The 17,060-nt window shown below is 48.1% G+C and overlaps 1 protein-coding gene across 2 annotated transcripts in view; it reads right to left on the bottom strand.

The window, feature by feature from the left end:
• Positions 1-849: 849 nt before the first annotated feature.
• SLC23A2 (solute carrier family 23 member 2) overlaps positions 850-17,060 on the bottom strand; it is a 52,242-nt gene continuing 36,031 nt past the window's right edge. The window contains exons 9-16 of one of the 2 annotated variants that reach the window (XM_010390717.3): positions 14,048-14,168; positions 13,260-13,416; positions 11,080-11,227; positions 10,414-10,519; positions 7,506-7,635; positions 7,259-7,396; positions 6,081-6,176; positions 850-5,613 (exon numbers count right to left, since the gene is read on the bottom strand). In XM_010390717.3, coding sequence (XP_010389019.1) covers positions 5,381-5,613; positions 6,081-6,176; positions 7,259-7,396; positions 7,506-7,635; positions 10,414-10,519; positions 11,080-11,227; positions 13,260-13,416; positions 14,048-14,168 — 1,129 coding nt within the window. In that variant the 3' untranslated portion in view covers positions 850-5,380. The remainder of the gene's footprint in view (positions 5,614-6,080; positions 6,177-7,258; positions 7,397-7,505; positions 7,636-10,413; positions 10,520-11,079; positions 11,228-13,259; positions 13,417-14,047; positions 14,169-17,060) is intronic. The other variant, XM_039564462.1, reaches the window with a different exon arrangement.

Genomic DNA, 17,060 nt, shown 5'->3' on the forward strand with positions numbered 1-17,060 from the left:
ATTTGGGTGATTTTTTGCTATTTTAGTTCCCACCTGACTCCAGCACTGCTGGACTCGTCCCCATGGGCCACACCCCATGGGTTCGGGGCGGTGCTGGGGGGTCCCCACGTCCCCAAAGCCAGGAGCAGCTCCCTTGGAGGCTGGCAGATTCCTGAGGGTGCTGGGTACCCTCAACCAGGTGCTCCCAGCTCCCAAGCCCTTCCAGGCATCGCTGCTGCTCCGGGCTGACAGCGGGAATTTGCCACTGGAGCTGCAGGGAAATGAGGTCCTTGAAGGGCTGGGGATGAGGGGAGGGGGTGATGAGCCAAGGGGACGCTCGGCTCCTTCATCCACACCCAGGAGAGCTGGAGGGGCCTCAGCTGAGAGCAGGGACAGGCAGTGAACCACAGGAACGGGCAGCAAGCTGTGCCTCTTCCCTACAAATCAAGGAATTCCGTGTGTCTGTGGGGTAGGAGCTGTGGGATGAGAGCTGCGAGGTCAGGAAAGGGTTTGGGGGTCGTGGTCTGGGGCAGCACCTCCTACAAAGACTCTGGGGCTTCCCCTCACCTGGATTCCAAAATCAATTATCCACTAAGAGGAAATGAATCAGTTAGGAAGGAGCTCTTCCCAGTGAGGGTGGGGAGGGGCTGGGATGGAATTCCCAGAGCAGCTGGGGCTGCCCCTGGATCCCTGGAAGTGCCCAAGGCCAGGCTGGACATCGGGGGTTGGAGCAGCCTGGGACAGTGGGAGGTGTCCCTGCCATGGGCAGGGGTGGCACTGGGTGGGCTTTAAGGTCCCTTCCAGCCCAAACTATCCCAGGATTCTCGAATTCCATGATTCCCCATGAAAGGAACTGTGACACCACACTGCCACATTGCATCTATGCCCGCGTTTATTTATACTGAACAGCTTTAAAAATACAGAATAAAATAGCTTTATCTACTATTATTCACAACATCTGGTCCAAATATTACATTTTTAAATATTTAATTGTTTAATGAAGCAATGTTAGAAAAAAAAAAAAAAAGGAATAATAATAAAAAAAAACCTCCGTAAAAGAATTACACATCTCGGAACAACAACAACTAAAAAATCAAACAAACAAAAAAAAAAAAAAAAAAAAAAAACCCCAAAATAAACTTTTGCTGTTGAACAAAAAAAGTTTTACAGCCAAAGTCAGTCACGAAAAGTCATGGAAAAACAAAATGTATCCCCACCGCCTAAGAACAGTCAATAGTTTGTTACACCAAGGGTTGTTAGAAACAGACAAATACAGAATTTGGGCCGGCAGCACGAGGAGCGCCCGGGGAAGGTGCAGGGAGAGTCAGAGGCCACCCGAGCCCTCCCTGCCACCCTGGGTGTCACTGCAGAGCCACAGCCCAACGGGAATTCCAGCCAGGAACGCTCGGGATGGCTCCCAACACCGATCCCAACCCTCCCACAGCCCAAGCCCACCCCGGGAACTCGTGGCCTCGCACCCCAGGGCCCCGGCACAGCTCCGACCCCGTGGGCTCCCCGGGGCCGGCAGCCTCAAAAACCAGAGAAACGTGCACCAAGTGGGACTTTGCTGCAAAAAATGAGTGACCCCCCCACTCCCCCTGCTTGGAAAAATGAAAGGAAAAGGGGAAAGAAAAGCCGCTTTTGGTGGAAGAAGGCCACAAAGAAGCAACATGAAAGGTCGTGCTGGTCTCACACACGCGTTTTACACATCAATGCATCGATTATGGCAAGCACAGGCTGCTGAGGTGGGGTGGAGGCATCCAAGGGCTCAGCCAAACCAGCAGACACCGGGGATCTGCCACCACGAGTGCCTGGAGTGCTGTTTGTACCCAAAAGGACGGGATTTCCACACTTTCTGTGGTGTCAATGACGGGTCACACTCGCTGATGCTCCTCGGGGCGTCGCTGAGGGGTTTTCTCTGCACGCGCCAATTCTGCCCCGGGAGCCCCGAGGGCTCAGCAGGGAGGAAACAACAAAAACCCTCCAGTTTTGGGTAGGAACACAAACATGGGTAAATAAAGTATACACAACTACTATAGATTCGTCAATGAAGAAATTCTACCATCACATGACATTGTCATGACACTCATACCACTCCCTCCCAGGAAAACCGCCGTCGTTATCCTGAGCGGAAATGTTATTTTTTTTTTAATATATGGAAATAAAATACTGCAATATTCATGTACAAACCAAGTTGTCATATTTCAAGTCAGTATTAAAAGGCAATAAAGCAAATCTGGGGTTGAAAAGGTTGAGCTTTCTGAGCGAGGTACATGGTGAAGTCCCTCCAATATGACAATGTGAATCAGTCATAGCTGTCAGCTACGAAACCTAAATTTCTATAGGCATAATTTGCAAGTATTTGCTTTAGAAAACGTGTTTCAACATGTCAGCAAGAACCCTTAATTTAACCTAAAAAAAATACAAGAGAATATCAATTACAAAAAACCCAAGTTACTTTGTTTGTATACACTGATACCATCTCTGATATGACAAAATGATATTTCTACCATGAATATTTGCCCTTCCCTCTCGAATTTGGTTGAAACTTCTCATCGCCTCTTCACTCACCTCTCAGGTGCCGCCTTCCCTGGGTGGTTGGAGTTTGAAAGGCAGGTAAGGACAGAGAGGAAAATCCAGCATTGCACTGGCAGTCAGGTCACACCTGGACGTCCCCAGCAGACACAACGAGACTTTAACGCTGCCCAAACCTGCAGGTTCATCCTCCACCACCCCTGCCAGCAGCTCAGCATGGGCTCCCTGGAATTTCACAGCAACCACTTGGGAAAGCGACCAGGAAAAGTGAGGGTGGGAGAACGATTTAAGGTCCAAAATCCCCCCTGCAGCTGCACAAACCCAGGGTGAACCCGGGGGTTTCCCTCACAAAGAAAAGCACCGCTGGGAGGGCTCCAGGAGCCCCAGAAGGGACAGGGGAGCTTCTCTTCCCAAGGCTGCTGTGCCCAGCTCTGTCCTCAGCCCAGCCCCTCCTGCACATCCAGGAGTCCTTCCCAAGCCTGGGGCTCACCTCCCACCATTCCCCCTTGGGAAGAGGTGGAGAGCTGTCACACTGAGGAGCTGGATCCAAACTGACCCAACTCAGCGCTCCCAAGGCCTGGGGCCGGCTGAGCGGGGCTGGGGGCAGGGAACTGTCCCGGGATTTGCTGCCCTGGAACTTGGAGCGTCTGGGGAATCTCTGCTGAGGCAAAGCAGAACTCGCCCGGCTCTCCCTCAGCCAGGTGAGACAGAAACTCTGCTCCCATCCCCTCGTCTCTCTCTGGAGTTACCAAACTCTGCCTGCGGGAGGAGCTGGGGAAGCCGGGAACGCTCTGGAAATAAAAAGCTGGAAATGAAAACCTCTTTCCTCCCTTTCTCCACTTTCACAGGATAACCAACTTTGGCATTTGGCATCACCACAACCCCCTGGGCTGTACAGCCACCAGAGGTGGCTTCTGTTTTCCTTTCAGGTCGGTATTTTTAACTCCCCCACGTCTGCCACACATCTTTGGTTGCACAGAAAGCTGGGAAATCTGGAAGCTTCGTGCCACTGCTCAGAGGTCCCCGCACCCAAACCGTGTGCGGGTGGGCGTGGGAATCCAACACCTCACTCCCTGGAGAGGAAGCACTGAAAAATCAGCAAAAATGACTTTTGTTTCACAGGCAAACGAACCTCGTCTACTACACAACAACTCTTCCGACCAGCTCTCGAGTCCAACTGACACCAAGACTGCAAACTACTGAAAGTTCCCCAAAGGAAGCAGGAACAAACGCATGCTTGGACATGGGAAAAGCGGGATAAAACAATTTCTGGAAACAGCCATGGCATGCTGAGAACGGAATCCACGGAACCATTCCGACTCTACACTACTCAGTACTGATCCGTCAAGCTCCGTCCTTGCCCTCCCCACCCCAACCCGTCCATGCTTCAATAACCCAGAACAAATTCCCCTGGGAGCAGACTCAGAAAACAGAGCTCCTGCGCTCCTGTCCAGTAGTCAAACTTTGATAAATATATTAGGGGGTTACAGGATCTACTGTTATGGTTTTCCAGGAATACAAAACGCAAGCACCGTAGAGCATTACTGGCCTTGAAATTACATTACACAACATTTCCCTGATGATCTCCACAGCTGAAAATGCTTTTGGGGCCACACTGAAGTCTAAAACTAACTTGCAATAGTAAGAACATTAAACAGGAATAAAACTGTTAATTATGAATGCATGATGAGCGTGAACACCCACATAACATCAGAGCTGAGACTATTCCAGGAAAAAAAAAAAAAAAAAGAAAAAGATCTCTGAGTGATGCCCTGATTGGACCCAATACCCGTGAAACCATCCGGTGGGTGAGGCTGGCAGGTGTCGTGTCTCTGCTGTCCCAAAGCCCCTTCCCAGCAGGAATGAGCCTCTGGAGAAGCCCCACAAGAGGAGAAGAAAGAGGCTTGTGCAGCACCAGCAATAAAACCCCGCTCAGACCCAAGGCAGGAGTGCCCGTGTGGCTCTCCCTGCATGTAACAACTGTTAATTGCTTGGAGCTGCTCAGCTAATTAGCATTCCTGGCCAGGAAACACCGTGCTGGACACAGGCACTGAACTGAAACGGTGCCACCAGGCCCTGTCTGGAAGTTCAGGTTTCCCATCCCTGAACGCTCCAGCCTCGTGTGTCCCCGTAAGGAAATCCTGGGCACTGCGGTGGGGTGGGAGAATCCCAGGTGGGAAAAGCAAACGTTTAAAAATGAGAAATGCTGTGAAATAAGTGGCTTCTGCAGCACTGAGCCAAATCAGTCATGGCTTTTTTCAAGGGCAAAGTTATTCCAGAAACTTCCTGTCTTAACACTGGATGTCACTGAAGCCACTGATAATTCAGATTTAAACACTCTCACGATGTGCCAGCACCAGCTGAACCCCATTTCCAGGGCACTGAGAATGTGGAACGTGCAAATCACTGAGTAAAGAACAGCATCTGTGGGATTTGATGCAATCAGAAGGAAGTATTTTTCCTTTTCTCTCTCTTTTTCCCCCCTCCTTCTCCGAGGTTCAGCTTTCCTGGCGTAACCACCGCCGAGAGCTTCAATAAAATCACCATGAAAACGAAAGGTTTGCAGCAGCACCTACACACCTGCAGGACCTAAATCCATTTAAAACAAACAGACTTAGGTGCACAGCTCTCTCCAACTTCCCAAAATCAGTGGGATTTGCCCCAGAGACACCAGACCTGGCTCCCACCACCCACAGCTGGAAAAGCTTTTTTTATCTTTTTTTTTTTTTTTTTTTTAAATCCGTCTCAGCTCTGGTTCCAGAATTTAAATGCAGATATACAAAACATATATTTTAATGCTTCTTAATCAGCAAGAAACTGCAAATACATCTTTTACTACAACTAGATAATATAATTTCAGCTAAGGCTATACTGTAGCTTCCGAATCTTCGTCTGAACTCCTGCAGTTACTGCTTTTCCTGAAGCCTTTCCACGTGTATCCCATGAAGGTGGGGCTGATGGGCAGGAAGCTGAAACACCTGTATTTTTTAATGAAGTTCATGCCAAAAGGCAGATCATACGTTTCCATGCCCTCCAGGGATTTGCTTCCTTTACCAACCCCCTTCTTCCATTTCCGTATTCCCCTTTCTTCAGGGCTCCCTACAAGTCAAAATAAAAGGAGAAGAATATATATATTCATGGATATCTTTGCATGAACACACAGGCCTAAAAGAAGAAAGAAAACCTCAAGGCTCAGCCACCATGTTCAGCAAAGCTCTGGAAAGATCTTCCAGACTCCTCAAAAAGGCAGGAAAAGGGAAAAACACATTATCTGTTTTATTTTGGAACTGGAAGTCAAGGCAAATTTCTCCATTTGGATCTTAAAACCAGTTTTACTCTTTCCTCTGGAGACTGGTTTGGCTTTTGTCAGCTCTTTTAAGGTGTTTAACAGGATGGAAGCTTAACCTGGGAAGGATTCCAGGTGTTCTCAGGGAAAGGGAGGGCAGGTTAAGGACTCTGCTCCTGGTGTGGAACAGGCAGCCCCAAAAGCAGGCATCTCCTGCTCCTCTTGCATGCCTCCGGGGAATGCTGCTGTTACCCAGGGAAAGGGCAGGCTCAGGGCTCACCTGGGATGGTGTTATCCAGGATGAAGGCGACGCAGCCCCCGACGAACATGGCTGTGGTGAGCAGGACGTTCAGCACCTGATCAATGCCTGCTATTCCTGCAGCAACAGGGAAAAAAGAGCTCATCTGGGGGTTTATCATCATCCACATCCTGCTGATTCACACCCAGGCCAACCAGGAACACTTGTTCCTGAGGTCAGTGAGGGATTTGCTTGAACCACGTGGGGATTGGTGCACAAGAACCTTCCCCCAGTGCACCACCATGGGACATTGCTCCCCAAAATGCAACTTCAAGAACTCTCAGCTGCTCACAGAAATGCCACAAAACACCGTTTTAGCTCCTACTGCAGACACAACTGATCTGAACTAAGCAGAAAACCATAAAATGGAAAAGAGAAACATTCAGATTGTAAAATTGTGGGGACTGAAATAATTCTTTTCATAAATCTTTACTTTTTGGAGGGGCAAGAATTCTTATGGAAGAACACTGCATCAACCACATAAAGCTTGAAGGATCTGCTTTTCTAACCACTTACAGCAGGACAGATATGCCCTTAAATCCTGGTCTGAAGGCACAGTGGAAAGAAAAGTCAGGTAATATTTTGTTTAAAAAACCCCAAACAAACCCAAAGCAGTGAAGTATTTCCTTGGAGTCCATCTTTGGTGACATACACTGTCACAACCACTGCTGAGGGTAATATTAAAACAGAAATCCTTCCCAGTGAACTCCTCAAAGCTATGACTTGATTAACAGTTAAAGGAATTCACTAAAACTAAAGTTCACGCTCAGAACACGTCTGCGTGACAGAAAGTTTCAACCCCCAAAAAAATCCCCACCTTCCAAACCCTGCCTTGGTGCTTCCCCTCAATCTTTTAACATAATTTCCAACTCACATTCACCCTTTCAGTTTTTCTTTCAGCCCAGCTGGTAATTGCCTCCTTCCATTGCTCTGCAATGCACCCAGAGAAAGCAGAAAAGCTTCAGCTGCATCCAACTGGAACATTCCCTGCAGGTCTCAACCTCCCAATGAATTCTGCTCTGAGCACACACAGAGCTTGTCTAGACCTACAGCCTTTACTGGCTCCCTAATCTGGGTTTTCTCAGGCACTTTGTACCTGGATGGACTCTGCGTGTGAGCACAAGGCAAAAACGCTGATGAGAAGGAGCAGGAACACGTACCTGTGACCAGGGGGTTCTGTTTGAGATAGCTTGGGAGGACGAGCCCGAAGAAAATGGAAAATCCAAGTACAAAGAGATTACGAGAAGAATTCAGATCAATGAACTGGAGGTTTGACAGACCCACGGCCGTGATCATCCCTGAATACAAAACAAACCCGAAGATCAGCTTGAAGATAAAGTCCTTTCCTTCAATAAAAAAAGACAGCAAAATCCTCAGAACAGCAAAGAGGAGCAGCAATGCCCTTACCGAAGAGGGTGCAGAAGAGAGCCCCGAGCACGGGGTCGGGCAGCGACGCGAAGAGAGCGCTGAACTTGCCCACCATGCCCAGCAGCAGCATGAAGGCTGCCCCGTACTGGATCACCCTGCGGCTCCCAACCTGCAGGGAAACAGCACAGGGCACTGGGTAAGGTCTGCACTCAGCCCAGCCTCACAGCTGGCGTTTGCTTTTACTGTTCAGTTTGAATCTGAGCTCGTTTCCAGCTCCGCACGTGTTTTATTTTGGTGCTGAAAGGCTCAGCTGAGGCACAGCTGCTCTGCACCCAAGCACAGCTTCCCTGCCTTGGGGCTGAGAGCACCAAGCCAGCCCTAAAACCATCTGGAACTGCTGCAGCCACAATCACCATGAAGTGTGGTGCAACCCAGCTGCAAGAGAGAAAGCAAAACAAGACAAACCACACCGAGGAGAGATGGCAAGTGGGAAAATAAATTCCATGTGTTGCTGCCCCTGGATGCAGGGATAGACGGAACAGTCACCAGTTCATGTGAAGGAGGTGCAGATTTCTAAACTGAGATTAGCAGCTGGTTTTGTGACATCCTCAGAGACCAGGGCTGAATGCACAGCCTCATGCAAATCAGGGCTGTGCTAATACTGAAACCAAGGGCCTGCACTTCCTTCCCAGTTTTATTTTAAGCATTCAAAATTCAAGCAATCAGGGGGTCTCTGTGCTGCAGTGGTAGTGGATAAACCTGAACAGTTGGTATTTTAACAGTTTTACTGCCATAAGAGGTGGCCCAGGGACAAAAAACCGCCACTTTTACATTAGGATGGTTTCTAGAAAAGCCCTTTGCAGGTCCCCTGGTACAGAGCACCGGGGTTCAAAAAGGAAATATTCATTTGTTGATCATGTGTGACTGAGCTAAAGGAGCAAAATGAGAAACAACAGATCCATCAGGCCTGGGGAGGGGAAAAGTCCTTCCTTCCCCCACATTCCTCACTGCTGAGCTGCCAGGTGAGATCCTTCCCCTGCAAACAGAAGCTGCACCATTAACTGGAACTACAACAGAATTTAGCTGGCACCTTTCTCTACTCTTTATAAAGATATTCATTTCCTTAGGGCCGCTGATACCTTGTCCTCCGCTGATACCTTGTCCTTACCTCCCTGCCAGAAACAGGCAGATTCTTTGAAAACCTGCATGATAGTGACATTCAGTTATGCAAATGCTCCATCACTACAAGGCCAACAAATTAAGCTCCTCTGGAAAGCTGCTGGAAACATCCTGGGCAGCATTTAGCTCAGGCTCTGTATTTATTCCCAGCACACAACACTTGAAGTGATTGTTTTGGAGTGCATGGAATGGTACCTGGTACCTCCATTTCAGCATCACCACTCTGGCACGAGCTGCTTTAGCCCCAGCTAATCAGAGGTAATTGATGCTCCTCTCATCAAATAAAACTCACACCAGCTCAAAGACTCTGCAGCACCTCCATCCAGCTGAATTTAAATTCTAAGTGTAATTATATCCCAACTTCACGGGAGGGAAATGCCCTGGGATCAGCAGGATGGTGCAGCACTGAAGATTTCCCCTCCCAAATGAACAGCAGAGTATCTCAATGCCAAAATTCTATTTGAAGTTGAAAAACTGTTGGGTTTTTGGGAATGGATGTGCAGGCAGGGGAACAAGAGCAAGCAGTGTTGCAGAGCCATCCAGCTGTGCCACTCTGGGCAAGGCACATTCCCCGTGGCAGCACGTGCCCTGAACAGCCCAACTGGGCAGCTCCACTCCCTGCCACAGCTGCCACTTCAGCATCCAAGTTCCACTGCTCCAGGATGAAATGCACACTCATTTCTGTGGGCTGCTCATAATAAAAGGGCTGTTAATTCATCTCAGCCCCCATCAAGTAACAACAGAAAGGAGGCAGAACAGAATAAACCTTTCTTTAAGGATTTTTCTGACCAAAACTCCTCCTAGGGAATTTCCATCAGCAGCTGAATGGCAACTGGGACAGACAGCAGGTGGTGCTCTTAGTGTTGTGTTGCACCCCAAACCCAAGAGAATCAGCCTTTGTGCAGCAGAAGGAACGGGTGAAGACAAATGTATCATTTATATGGGATGAGGCCAGGGGGATGAGTTACTGCAAGTGGAGGACAGACATTTTCTATCCTTGCACTGAAGTATTGATGGTTTCCACATTAACCCAACAAGATGGACCTGTTTACAACATAAACTACTTTACCAATGCTGCTGATATTTCTTACCAAGGTTTAATTAACACTATCAAGCAGAGCTCTGCAGCCCAAGGCCTCCTGGCTCCAGGCACAGATCCAGTCTTTGTGAGCAAAGGAATTCCGCAAGAGCTCGTGTATTTCGTTGAGCAACGTCACAAGAAATACGTAAACCCCTAAGCCTTAAAAACAAACATTTAGGGTACATTTAACTGTGAAATGACCTTGACTGCAGCCCCTGTGTCAGTGCAGTGCCCCGGTACAGATGTAGATAAAGCCCAAGCACCTCAAGTTGCATTTTACTGTGTAAGTGAGGCATTAAAAAGTCACTTCCTTCTGATGCTTTTGAGAGCCAAGACATCCAAAAAGCACCAATTTCTATACAGTTTACAGTGTTCATGCCTCAACTCAAACCACCCCAGAGCTCTGGAATGCTGCCTGAGTTTTCCAAGAGATAGTTTATGCAGCAGCATCTGCATTATGGGGATTCTAACTGCCTTTAAATAAAAGGAGTTTTGAGCTCCTGATGAAGAATAATGCATTTCCCTTGGACAAGAGCTGGTTCAGACAGCCAGGTACATTCAGAACGATCTGGGAAGTTTGTCTGCATAAGGAATGGAGCTGAATGGTCTCCTGGAACAGGATCATGACCATAAGGAACACACCCGAGGAGAGGAAACACTCGAGTCCCTGAGGGCAAAGCCCTTTACCTTTGTGATGCCCAGGACACCAATGTTGGGGCTGGAGGAGGTGGATCCATTCCCTGTCCCAAACACTCCGTCCAGAACACAGGAGAGACCCTCGATGAAAATCCCCCTGTAAATCCCAAGCAGAAAACAAATTTGTACAAGCACAGATTCACTCGGAGGGTGTTTTAAGGCTGAATGCCACAGGGGGGCCTGTTGGGGCATCTGTTCCATTATGGAATTCTTATAGTTCATGTTTCAAGCTCCAACACACCTGGAAAACACATTGGAGCTCTGTTTCCTGAATCTTAGATACCCACTTTCTTAAACTGAGAAAATCATATAATATAAAGAATTCAAATAAATGAAAAAATTCAGAGCTGCCCTTTGTTTCTAAACTGCATTCCAGGTGAATTTGACAACCCCAATCCCAGAACCAGTTTAGAGTTCTATCCCTATGGAATTTGTGCTATTAACTTCCCCAGACTCCAGCAGGAGTAGGACTGGGATTCCATTTACAACAAAATAATTCGAGATGACAGTTTCATCCTGAATTTCAGATCCTTGGCCCTTGTGTTTGACCAAACTGTAACATTTCATCTCAGAGCACATTCCTGTCTTATCCCAAGGGGAGAAAAGTAAAAACCCAAGCAGCCTGAGACACAGAAAGCATTTCTTCTTTGGACAAACCTGTTTATTGCATGGATGGGTGGAGGAGGAGCACAGGACAGCCTGGCACAGGCGTAGTAATCTCCGATGGACTCGATGATGCTGGCGACGACGGCGCTCAGCATCCCGATCACCCCCGCGGCAGAAATGGTTGGCAGCCCCCACTGAACTGTGAAGAGAAGAAAACTGAAATCTCTCCTGCCCCAAGGAACAGTCTGGGCATCAAAACAAACATCAGTCTGAACCGTGGAATGGTCTGGGTTGGGAAGGACCTTTATGATCATTGAATCCAACTGATCCCCCCGCACTGCCAAGGCCACCACTGACCTTGTCCCCAAGTGCCACATCCACAGGGCTGCTGAATCCCCCCAGGGATGGTGACTCCAGCACTGCCCTGGGCAGCCCTTCTGGGGAAGAAATATTCCCCCATACCCACCCTGATCCCCCTTTGCTCCAGGCTGAGCCCCTTTCCCAGCTCCCTCAGCCGCTCCTGGGGCTCCAGCCCCTTCCCAGCTCCATTCCCTGCCCTGGACACGCTCCAGCCCCTCAACGTCTCTCTTGTGAGGTCCCAGAAGTGACTCTGGGATTGAGGGGGGGCTCCCCACTGCCCAGCACTGTCCTGGGCACTGTTTATTTCTCCTTAATGGAAACAACAAACTCCCTTCACTCTAACACGGTCTGGCAAGTTCAAGGAGATGAAAGCAGCAAAGGAGAAACTGCCAAACCAACTGCTTTGATCACACTTGGAAAAATCCCAGAGAACCATAAAACACCAGTAAAAAAACTTCTCCTGTTCAGAAATCAGGAATTTGAGCTACAGCTTGTGAGAAAACAATTCTGGTCAGTGAGGCAAATGCCACGTAATTATTACTGCTCCAAAAGCTCCGTCTTTGGTCACAAGTTTAGTCTACCAAAGAGGATGGGCAACAAGCAGCTCTGCTCACTGCACAAACACCTCCCAGTTCCAAACTTTTGTAGTAGAGAAAATAAGATTAATTTAAGCCTGCAGAAAAGCCTGGCAGGTTTTCCACAGCAATTGCCTCGATGCTTTTATCTCTTTGAAATAGATGAGCCTCTTGCAACAAAGGGATCTTCAGTCACACAAGAGTGAATGAACCTCACAAATACGAAAGGCTAATCAGGGTGGAGTTTTCCTCCTCTTCTTTCCCAAAAGCTTCTATTCTTCATCTTCTGCTTTAGAAGTGGTTTCTTTTAAGAACCAAAGCATGTGGAAAACCACAACGAAGCTGCCTCATCACAAGTGTAGTGGTACAGCTGGTAATTTCTATAATTCTATTCTAAAATAATATTATTCTCTTATTACCCTGTTAATTTCTGAAGGGTGAACCAGCTGTGCAACCTCATGCCATAAACACAGCCTTTAGCAGCTTTACAGAGGCAGACAACATAAAAATACATCCAAAGCATCCAAAACATTGTGTAAAGTGCTTGGTGCTCACCTGTAAATAATTTCATTGCCCTCTGATAAGCAGGACCTGGCATCCTCTGACTTGCCCATCGGCCTCGTGCCAGCACTGCCTTGGCAAGTCAGGGCATTTTTGTGTCATTAACAGTTGTGTTCGTTCAGGAATGGGTGTGTTTGGGGCAGGGAAGTGCAGTAAGCTGGGAGAAACTCCCCACAACAGTGATTCTTTACACGACGAGAGTCAATGACTTCAGCAGAGCTGTAATAACCCGTCCTTGACATTGTATAACACTAACAGCATTGCCAAGGACAGATAAATCAGGCAGTCGCTGCAATTCCACCTTACAGGCACAGTCACTTGTTATCAGAAGACATGCCCAGATAAGCCCTGCAAGAGCTCTCTACAAATTGCAGTTTGAGAAACTCAGCCTTCCTCAGGTGAGACCGTAAGGTATCAACTGAAGAGGGAAACAAGGAAAAAGCATCAGCCCCAGCCAGAAAGTACTGATAGGTGTGCGTTAGAATTGTGGAGTGGTTTGGGTTGGAAGGGACCTTCCAGAGTCTCACCCCTGCCATGGGCAGGGACGCCTTCCATGAGCAGGGACCCCTTCCACGGGCAGGGACCCCTTCCACTGTCCCAGGCTGCTCCAACCCCGTCCAGCCTGGCCTGGGACACTTCCAGGCATGGATCATCCCCAAGTGTTATGGGATGTACCACAGAGCTTCTGAACAACAGGAATGCCACAAAGCATTGCTGGGGAGCAGCCACACTTACAGGGGTAAGGGACCTTGAACCAGGGGGCCACCAGCAGCACGCCCCGGCGCGCGTCCGTGCGCGCGTAGAAGCCGTACTTGGAGCTGTCCGGGGGAAACACGTCCGTCACCGTGAAGATGAAGCACAGCAGCCACGACACCAGGATAGCCAGAATGATCTGGGAGAGAGGAGCAGGAAAGCTGATAAAGTAACTCTCAGCTCCCGTTCGGGATCCGCTGCACACGCGCGGGTCTGAAGGAGCAGCGCGTCCTGCGACAGACCCAGCGGTGCTCCCTCCCCGCCGCCCCAAGGAAGGTGCTCTTCAAAAGCCTTGGAATCAGAGCAAGTCTCTCCTCTCCTTAACAAATGGGCAAGTCTCCAAACGGGCACCTGAACAAACCAGGGAATTAGTCTCAGTTTTACCAGAGGAATAAAGAGCAGCCTTTCACCAGGGGGATTGCTTTGGTAAGAGGAGACGCTAAGGATCTCAGCAGCCCTGCTTGGAGGGCTTGGTTTAGACTTTCCCTGAGCACAAACCTCCCTTCTTCTCTGCCCTGCCCTCCCCTCCTGGCTCTCCATCACTCCAACAGCTCCTCAGCAGAGGCAGACACCAGAGTGGCCACAAAATCAGAGTATTTCCTGTGGCCAACGAGCCGTTAAGTTTCCAATAAATCCATTTAAGCTTTTAGCTCACCTTTGTGAGCTGTTTTATTATTAAGAAAAATCAAAACCAAGGAAAAAAACCTCCTGAAACAGAAGTAATTTTCTTTTTTTTTTTTGCCAAATGAAGAACAAGTTCAACAACTTACAGGGAACATCTTGAAAAGCTGCAGCCTGTATGCTGTCCATCCTTTCTTGGATTTGTAAATGGGCAAGGGAAATTTGACATTTCTGGCATACTGAGAAAACAACAATACTAGGAAAATAGTCCTGAGAAAAAAAGGGGGGAGAAGGGTGGGACAAGAGAGGTATGTCATTAGCACCAATGTATTATAAATACTTCTCAGCACAAAACTCTTCAGACCCTTCAGATGCAGAACATAAATGCGGGATTTTCAATTTAGCAGAAGACAAGGCAGCAAAATTATTAAAATTATTATTCCTCTAATGCCAAACCAGAATTTGAATTACAAAGTGCTGCAAAACGAAGCAGCTGCAAGCAGATAAATGAATCAGGACCAGGACCAGACTGAAGGGAGATTTTCAGTTAGGAAGGAGCTGCCCTGTGCTGCCTCTTCTTTCCTCCCAAACTCTACCTGTGATCCAGCATTGCTCTGTAAAGCACAAAACTTGCTGCCAGCAAGTGGGAGGAAACAGGAAAACTGGAGGCCTGTATACAGTAAATTTTACATCTCAGAATTTGTGTAAAACTCCAAGGCACTTAAAAAATTGTTGTCAGGGAAATTTTTCCTTTCTTCAAGATCCATTTTTTAGATGAATCTTTCACTAAATAGCTGCAAATGAAGCAGAATGGAGCCAAACCCCCAAGATTTGCTGCAAGTGCAGCTCACCAGTATTAAATGTTTTAATTATGATTTCCCCCCTCACTGAAGCTGCCAAGCTCCTCTATACATTAAAAACTCATTTTTACAGCTAAAATAAACCCCCACTGCACTGAAAAGTAAGAAGCCAGGGCACGTTGCTCAATTCTGATCAAGCCAACCCAGCTCTGCTCTGAAAGGGCCTCCCAAAGACTGGAGCTGTCTGAAGAAGCACAGCTTTGCTGAAATTTAAGATTATGTTTTTATCAGCAGACCCAAAAAATAAAAAGAGGATTTTCAGCCTCTCTCCCTCTTCTGCCCCAGATCAGTGTCAGACACAAACCAGTTTTCTTCTCCGTCAGCCTCCAGGAACAGAGCTTGGAACAAGGAGGGGCACTGACAGCCCTCAGCACTCCAAGAGAAAAGCAAAAGGCTCCTTTTCCTTGCAGGAAACCCAGCACCTCTCCCAAAATCCATGATGGAAAGATGGGCTCCGCTCCCTCACACACCAGTCCTGAGGACAGGGCGCTTTGGATTTTGATTTATTTAGTACAGAGTTGTAAAAAAATATAATATTCTATGATTGCAATGAACATTTTATTGGCTACAGGGCAGAGGGGCTGTGAAACAGCACCACATCTTTGAATGCTCCAGGAAAATTTGTTCAGGGGATAAACGGGCAAAGCCCAACTCAGGAATAACTCCCCTTTTCACAAATCACAAAGCCAAGTGTCTTATGGATTAAAGCACCCATGGAACGAGTCACATCAGAAAGCTGTTTGGGAAACTGGGAATCCTGTCCAACACGGACAAGCATCTGCAGCTCCCCGAGGCCCCCAGCTCTGCCACCGGTGATTCTGCAGGGCCAGCGAGAAATCCAGGGCCTTCATCTCATCACAACAGCCAAGACAGTTCCAGGAGCCACATCTCACAGAGCTGGAGTCACTTCTGAGTGGCTCCCCGTGGCTGTGGAGTTGTTTTCAACAATCCAGTGCAACATTTTTGCATGGCAGAAGCCAGAAATACTTTATTGACTGGGTAGTATTTAAATCCCGCTCCTGAATTGATTTATTTTTTTTTTTTCCATCTGCAAAACATTAACTTTAATTACACAATTCCATGTCCAATTCAAAGATCTCTTTGATTCATTCAACGTTAGTCCCAACTTGCACAGAATTTGTTTCACAGGCAAATAAAACGTTCCTTTGGATCAGCTGCTTAATAGAATAGAATCATAAAAATATTCATGATGCCAACATCCAAGATAAAAGAGAACTAAAGAGCCCTTTTAATCATAATCTGCACTTACAGAATACTTTACATGTTCAAAGTCCTGTGCAAACAGATTAGTGAGATCACAACCTGATCTCATCAAGGCATTCCTCCTGCAGAGCCAGCACGGTCGGGTGCTGCACGTGGAACACAGCAGCTGCTTCAGCCTCTTGCCTTCTCCCTAAAATGGGGTTTCCAGCCTTATTTGGCTGCTCACCCACAGCATCTCACGGGGAGCTTTTGTCTTCTCTTCATTTCCCTCACTTACTCCTTTTCACACCACTCAGCTCATTCTGTCATTTCCCTGGCCCCTACAGCTCACAGCACACACACACCAGGCCCTGAAATCCCCTCTAAAAGCCTTTCTGTCCACCCAGCAGGAATCTCTCTGCTTATGGCTCAGCCACTGATGGTGTTTATGGCAATGCTTGTGCCCTCTGTCAGCACACACATTTCTGGGCACAGGTAAGCAAACCAGTACCAATGACAGGGACCAGTACCACCAGTGGTATTTACCTGCTGCTGTGGAAGAGGAACCAGGCAATCACAGCCTAGAAATACAAATCATTCGCTGTGTTTCATTCCTCTGGTGTTTTGTTAAATCATCTTTTCCACAGCACTGAATCCCACCCAGCCAATGGCTCCCAGATCAGCTCCTGCTTTATGAAATTCTGCTCTCCACACACCTCATTTCTGGCCTCTGTCCTTTGCTCCCTCCTGGAGTTCACATTACCACGGAATGCTTGGGAACCTTAAACCCCATCCAGTGCCATGGATGAGCCATGGGCAGGGACACCTTCCACTGTCCCAGGCTGCTCCAAGCCCCATTCAACCTGGCCTTGGGCCCTCCCAGGGATGCAGGGGCAGCCACAGCTTCTCTGGGCACCCTGTGCCAGGGCCTGCCCACCCTCACAGGGGAGGATTTCTTCCCAGGGAAGAGCTTTTTCAGGGAACTCTCCTGAGCTGCTGCTGTCTTTATTGCCACACTGCCAGCTGATCTTATCCAGACTTATCCACATTCCTGCTCGTGCTGTTTCTCCATGTTGGGAGCACTGAGGCAGCCGAGCTG

The sequence above is a fragment of the Corvus cornix genome, chromosome 22 (genome assembly GCF_000738735.6).
Source record: "Corvus cornix cornix isolate S_Up_H32 chromosome 22, ASM73873v5, whole genome shotgun sequence".
Classification (NCBI taxonomy): Eukaryota; Metazoa; Chordata; class Aves; order Passeriformes; family Corvidae; genus Corvus; species Corvus cornix.